Source organism: Babylonia areolata, chromosome 10 (genome assembly GCF_041734735.1).
Source record: "Babylonia areolata isolate BAREFJ2019XMU chromosome 10, ASM4173473v1, whole genome shotgun sequence".
In the NCBI taxonomy this organism is placed as follows: Eukaryota; Metazoa; Mollusca; class Gastropoda; order Neogastropoda; family Buccinidae; genus Babylonia; species Babylonia areolata.
Window position 1 is genome coordinate 8,373,513 of NC_134885.1, and position 7,500 is coordinate 8,381,012.

At 44.7% G+C, this 7,500-nt stretch overlaps 1 protein-coding gene across 5 annotated transcripts in view; it reads left to right on the forward strand.

The window, feature by feature from the left end:
* The window catches only part of LOC143286755 (uncharacterized), a 62,345-nt gene that overhangs the window by 43,376 nt on the left and 11,469 nt on the right, over positions 1-7,500 (forward strand). For all 5 annotated transcript variants that reach the window (XM_076594491.1, XM_076594490.1, XM_076594493.1 and 2 more), the window contains exon 3: positions 6,661-6,738. In XM_076594491.1, coding sequence (XP_076450606.1) covers positions 6,661-6,738 — 78 coding nt within the window. The remainder of the gene's footprint in view (positions 1-6,660; positions 6,739-7,500) is intronic.

A 7,500-nucleotide genomic window follows, 5' to 3' on the forward strand; every position in this document is an offset into this window, starting at 1 on the left:
CTGGGTTCCCTTTCTGTGGGGTGTTGAGTGATGGGGGAGAGATGAACGTCGGAGCCTGCTAGACGTGCCAAAGCGGCCAACATGATGAAATTGTTCATAACTCACAGCCTAGCGAGAGAACACACAGACAGACAGACGCGCGCGCGCGCGCGCGCGCGCGTGCGCGTGCGCGAGCGCAGCGGTAGCGCTAGCTGAGACTTCAGCTCACCGCCTACACACAACTACAGAAAGCGTGCATGCACGCGCGCGCGCACGCACGCACGCACGCACGCGCGCACGCATGCACGCACGCGCGCATGCACGCACACACGTGCGCACGCACGCGCGCGCCCGGGTGCCCGATCATGCACACAACACAACACACACACACACACACACACACACACACACACACACACACACACACCGTTCATACACACATATAAACATACATTCGCGCGCACGCTCACACACACACAGACACAGACACACACAGACACACAGACAGAGACAGACAGACAGACAGACACACACACACACACACACACACACACACACACACACACACACACACACACACACACACGAATGAAGAGACACAAAGAGAATGCAAACAAGCAGACAGCGCTAGAGAGACAAACAGACAGAAAAATGAGGTGGGTATTGAGACAGAAAAGGGAGGGAGAGAGAGAGAGAGAGAGAGGAGAGGGGTGGGTGAAGGTGGGGGAGGGAGACAGAGAGGGAGGAGAGGGAGGGACACACACACACACACACACACAGATACACACACACACAGAGGGAGAGAGAGGGAGGGAGAAGGAGGGAGACAGAGAGAGAGAGAGAGAGGGGGGGGGAGGAAGACAGGGAGAGAGGTGGGTACTGAAACAGAAAGGGGAGGGAAGGAGAGAGGAGACACACACACACACACACACACACACACAGAGGCAGACAGACAGACAGAGAGAGGGAAACGCAAAGAGAACTGACAGCGAGCATTGTACATGTTTGATGTCATAAGTTGTAGAGAGAGCTCTAGTGACATAGGTGGTACAAATCAGAACAAAAACGGCGCAAAACAGACAAAATGGAAAAAAAAACAAAACAACCCCCCCCCTAACCCCCCCCCCCCCCCCAAAAAAAAAAAACCCCACAAAAACCCCCATACTTGGAGTCAAATAAAACAGGTAAGAGATAAACGACACTTTGGCGCTTTCTTTAACTCACTCAGTACGGCCAGTCCTCTCTTCTCTACACAGACCCCTCGGATGTCCAGTGGGTGTCTGACTGACCCAACCTTTAGCTTCCGTCGTCAGAATTGTGGTATTCTTTGTCAACATTCACCTCTTCAGTATAAGAGCCTTCCGCTTGCAATATTTTGATGATGGTAATTGGGGTGAAACGCTGTTAACGTCGTCTCTTTCGCCGTTCGTATGGAGAGAGTTAATTATAGCTTGAAAAGCGACTGGGTGGGTACCATGCTTTTTTTCTTTCAGTCGCTTGTCTCCAAGGTTTGGACAGTACAGATAAGACAAAACACATATTATCATATAATTATTATGTAGTATGTAGCATCGGAACACATCATATCAACACGAACACATAATAGAATTACATTGTCGAAAATGCCCATCTAAACGTCACCTTTTCTTTTTATCTATGCTTTTGTTTTTTTCATCATAGAGCCCACACAAATTCTTCGTTGATTAATGAGTATTTGGAGCTATAGTTGACTTTTTTTTTCGTATATTTACTTCCTCGGATACAGACAATGCAAGTGAGTATCACATCTTAATTTTCCATCATCAGTACGCCGAACAAATCTTTTCTCTGTGCTAAAGCTGAGTTGAAAATAGTACAATTTTTTTTATTCGCGATTCTTTGTCATCCTTTGCAGTTAAACATGTATTGATTTTCATCGTCTGACCTTTCACCACACATTGGACAAGGATGTGTTGCTACTTCCGTATCGAACCATCTTCTGTTGGCATTCAGTCCAAGTGCTCTCAATTTAAGCCTTGCAAAGCTGGTTTTATACCATTCATTTGTTTCGATCTGTAAAAACTTCTCTGTTTGGAATATCGATTTGAATGAATAGAACCAGGTATACCAGTCCTATCATTGCTCTCTATTTCTCCGTGCCTGTCTTGTTTGTAACATGCTATAATGTCTATCTTTAAATTCTGATACAAGCCGTTCTCGTGCCTTACTCTTTGGCACATCCAGACAAGACCGAATTCATGTTCCGTTAAAGTTTTCTTGATGTCGAATACCCAGTTCTGTTTGCCCTTCTTCTCTTGCAGCAGCAGCAGCAGCAGCATCTCGTATGCTTGCCTACATAATCGCGGTTTTGGCAGTCTTGTTAATTTCAGCCAAAATTTTATGCATTTACAAATGATTTAATATATAATGGGTACCTGCCAGTTTCGCCGTACATCATAATGTTTGGTGAATGTAATGGGACACCAAGAAAACTCTTCAAAGTTTCCAGAAAAGCTGTGCATCAGCTGAATGTAGACAGCTGTGGGATGTTATGATTTGGATTACCACTTTTCTATTTGCTTCAACCCACGCAGACATCAAACTCAATTTTGTTGTAAACAACATTCCTAAATGTTTGTATGAATTCTTTTTTTTTATTTCCCTATCCCCATAGCACTATTTTTCACAAGTCGAAAAATTACCTCCATTGCGGAAAACTATAATACTGGTCTTATTGATATTTACTGTTAACCGTAGTCTGTTTCTTGCTTAAGGACATTTAATTGATTTTGTAGCTCTATGGGTGTAGCAGACAAGAGAACAACGTCATCAGCAAATAGGTTCAAGAACAATTATGTTGCCCCAGGTATCATCTGTATTCCATATTTACCCTTTTATGGAAACTCAACTGCCATTTCATGAATGAAGAAAGAAAACAACTGTGGGCTTTGCAGGCAACCTTGATTTACACCTCGTGGACATTGAAAAAGTCGGAATGAACACCTTTGTCACGAACACATACCAGCACATAACCGTAGATGCTTTTAACGTCCATGTACAACTTTCCATGTACCACGCATTTTTCTATAAGAACTCCACGGGCTGTTTCTGTTCACAGAATCAAACGCTTTTATGAAGTCTACGAATACTACGTATGGTTTAGTCGTACATAACAGATGATGAGAGAGAGAGAGAGAGAGAGAGAGAGAGAGAGTCGTGGAGGGGACAGTACAGAAGCCTCATTATTGTTGTATCATGATTTGTATATCATTGCATATTGTGATGTCAGGTGTGAAATATTCATAAAGAAATCATGGCATTTCACTTTCAATATCAGAAGGTTTGGCTATTTTGTTTTTTAAATTTCATTTTATTGTTGTTGTTTAGAAATATGATCTCATAATCAAATCACGTGTCAAAACATAATTATGCATACTTTTAGAATCTGTTGGCTATTCTGCTGGAAAAGGGATCTTCTAATTTAATGAGAGATAAAGTAATTGATATGTTCTTTTTTCTCATACATTGAGAGTTAGGGAGGAAGACAGAAACAGAGAGAGATAGAGAGAGAGAGAGGGAGAGAGAGAGGGAGAGAGAGAGAACTGACACTTTAATGTCATTGGCCATAAGGTACTTATGACATGGGTGAATGCGTCAACATACTTTTGTTATAAGAAAACACCATTATAACAAAGGAATAAATATCATGAAAGCAAATATTGAGACAAAACAAAAAGAAATGAAAAATGGTAGCAACCAACAGGCCAACCAATGCATTACAATAATTTCGTTAAACCACCCATCAGTGAAACAAATTTACAGAGAAAAATGTCAAATCTATCACTTCGTTAATTCATCCATCAATGAAATAAATTTACAGAGGAAAATGTCAAATTTATCTACCACGCAGTTTGTAAGAGAGAGAGAGAGAGAGAGAGGGGGGGGGGGGGCGGGTTGGGGGGGAGGCACACAGCTATGAAAATATGTATCAACATGAAATGAAAAGCAGTTTGAAGTCTTCTCTTTTAAATGTTTCATTTCCAGTAAGAGGGTTTTTGTGCCTTCAGAGTTTTTCACGCTTTTTCAAAATGTTTTATTTACTTATCGTTGATATAGTGTGTGTGTGTGTGTGTGTGTGTGTGTGTGTGTGTGTGTGTGTGTGAGAGAGAGAGTGTGTGTGTGTGTGTGTGTGTGTGTGTGTGTGTGCGTGCGTGCGTACGTGCGTGCGTGAGTGAGTGAGTGTGTGTGTGTGTGTGTGTGTGTGTGTGTGTGTGTGTGTTTTCGCGGGAGTGTGTGGATGTGAATGTGCGTGTGTGCTTGTGTGTGAGTGTGTGCGAGAGTGTTTCTATGTGTGTGTGTGTGTGTGTGTGTGTGTGTGCGTGTGTGTCTGTCCGTGTGCGTGCGTGTGAGTGCGCACATGAGTGCGTGTGTATGCGCATGTGTGATTTGACATGTGCGTGTGTGTGTGTGTGTGTGTGTGTGTGTGTGTGTGTGTGTGTGTGTGTTTAACACATGCGGACATTTATTTACAGGTGGCTGGCCCTGCATTAAAACGTGCAGCTCTGGGTCGGTCTGTTCGGTATCTGTCGGCTCATATTTTTTTTTAAGGTGGGGGGTGTGGGGGGCTGGGGGGGGTGGGGTTGGGTTGGGGGGGGGGGGGAGAGAGAACACATACTTTTTCTCTGTCTCCTGTCTGGTCTGTCTGTCTGCCTGCCTGCCTGTCTGTCTGCCTGTCTGTTTCTCTCGCTTTCTCTTTCTCTGTCTTTCTGTGTGTGTGTGTGTGTCTGTCTGCTTGCCTGTCTGCCTGTCTGCCTGTCTGCCTGACTCTCTGTCTGTCTGTCTGTCTGCCTGCCATTGTCTGTCTGTCACCCCCCCCACCCCCTCCCACCTCCCAGGTATATGTTCCCACAGGCCTACTACATTCCCCTAAAGCCTATGTTCTCTCAGGTCTATGTTTTCACCCAAGTTTACGTGTTCCGTCAGGTCTCTGTATCCCAGGGCTTTAACAATTATTCCCACTGGAGGAACATAGACCATTGGGAATGCAGACCTTGAGAAACACAGATCTTGGGGAATATAGACGCTTGGGGAACATAGATCTGGGGACATGTACAACTACCATGTCTTTTTTTGTGTGTGTGAGAACACAGACATGGGGTAACACAGACCTAGAGGAACATAGACAAAGGGGAACATACACCTGCGGGGACACAGACCTGAGGGAACATAGACCTGGGGGAACATAGACCTGGGGGAACATAGACCTGGGGAACATAGACCTGGGGAAACATAGACCTGGGGGAACATAGACCTGGGGGAACGTGGACCTACGGGAACAGACGTGGGGGAAGATAGACGGGAACATAGACCAGGGGGAACATAGACCTGGGGGAACATAGACCAGTGGGAACATAGACCTGAGGGAACATAGACCTCGGGGTACACAGACCTGGGGAAACATAGACCTCTGGGAACATAGACCAGGGGGAACATAGACCTGGGGGAACATAGACCTGATGGAACATGGACTTCGGGGAACATAGACCTGGGAAACACAGACCTGGGAGAACATAGACCTCTGGGAACACAGACCTGGGGAACATAGACCTCGGGGAACATAGACCTGGGGTAACATAGACCTCGGGGAACATAGACCTCTGGGAACACAGACCTGGGGAACATAGACCTCGGGAAACATAGACCTGGGGGAACATAGACCTCGGGAAACATAGACTTCAGGGAACACAGTCCTGGGGGAACATAGACTTCAGGGAACACAGACCTTGGGGAACATAGACCTCGGGGAACATAGACCAGGGGGAACATAGACCTCGGGGAACACAGACCTGGGGGAACATAGACCTCGGGGAACATAGACCTGGGGGAACATAGACCTCGGGGAACACAGACCTGGGGGAACATAGACCTCGGGGAACACAGACCTGGGGTAACATAGACCTCGGGGAACATAGACCTTGGGGAACATATACTTCGAGGAACACAGACCTGGGTGAACAAAGACCTAGTGGGACATAGACCTGGGGGAACATAGACCTGGAGGAACACAGACCAGGGGGAATATAGACCTGGGGGAATTTAGACATGCTTCCGTCCAAAGTTTACATCGCTGTTTCCCTTTTTTCATATTCTAAAGCAGTGATGTTCGGTGTTGACAATGACGGGCGCAATAGCCGAGTGGTTAAAGCGTTGGACTTTCAATCTGAGGGTCCCGGGATCGAATCTCGGTAACGGCACCTGGTGGGTAAAGGGTGGAGATTTTTCCGATCTCCCAGGTCAACATATGTGCAGACCTTCTTGTGCCTGAACCTCCTTCGTGTGTATACGCACGCAGAAGATCAAATACGCACGTTAAAGACCCTGTAACCCATGTCAGCATTCGGTGGGTTATGGAAACAAAAACATACCCAGCATGCACCCCTTCGAAAACAGAGTATGGCTGCATACATGGCGGGGTAAATAAACAAAACGGTCATACACGTAAAATGTTACATGTCTGTCTGAGTGTGTATGTGAGCGTGCCTGAAACCTCATTGAATGACACAGGAAACGAATGATGAGCGCCCAGTGGAAGCAGTCATTGTTTGTAAAACGCTTAGAGCTTGGTCTCCGACCGAGGATAGACGCTATATAAGTATCTATATCAAATCAAATCAAACCAAGTCCTTTCTTTTTGTTTTTCAGCGGATAATAACTGCTCGGCCTGCAAGCATCCGATTACGTATGAAGCCATTGTGGATAACTACTGCAGGGCCGAATTCGGTGAGTTATCCCCCTTTGAGCTTAATCTCTTTCAAGTGTGTTGTGTGGTTGCGCTTGTGAGTTCAGAAGATTTTCAATTTGAAGTTTGTAGCAAGTCGATTTGTGTGTGTGTGTGTGTGTGTGTGTGTGTGTGTGTGTGTGTGTGTGTGTGTGTGTGAATGTTGTGTGAAATCAGTGTATTTCTTTATATTATTAATTCTCTTTTCTTTTCTTTTTCAAATTTTTGTCGACGGGAAAATATTACAAATAAATCTAGCGCTGTCACTGAAAAACAAGTTTTGCTGTTTGTTGTTATTGTTGTTGTTGTTGTTTTTTTTTTTTTTTTTTTAACAGGATTTCTAAACAATGTTTATTCATTCATGTATTCATGTATTCATCTATCTATTTATTTAGATGTTTATTTGTATTGATCATGTTTTTGTATTTGTTACTACAATACCAGAATTACGATAAAATAATCAAACAAATAACAAAAACACCAAACTTTGTGAATTGGGAAAACGAAAGAAAACGATTGCTTTATATACTGATAAACGTGTTTTGACGGGCGCAGTAGCCGAGCGGTTAAAGCGTTGGACTGTCAATTTGAGGGTCCCGGGTTAGAATCACGGTGACGGCGCCTGGTGGGTAAAGGGTGGAGATTTTTACGATCTCCCAGGTCAACATATGTACAGACCTGCTAGTGCCTCAACCCCCTTCGTGTGTATATGCAAGCAGAAGATCAAATACGCACGTTAAAGATCCTGTAATCTCAGCTTTCGG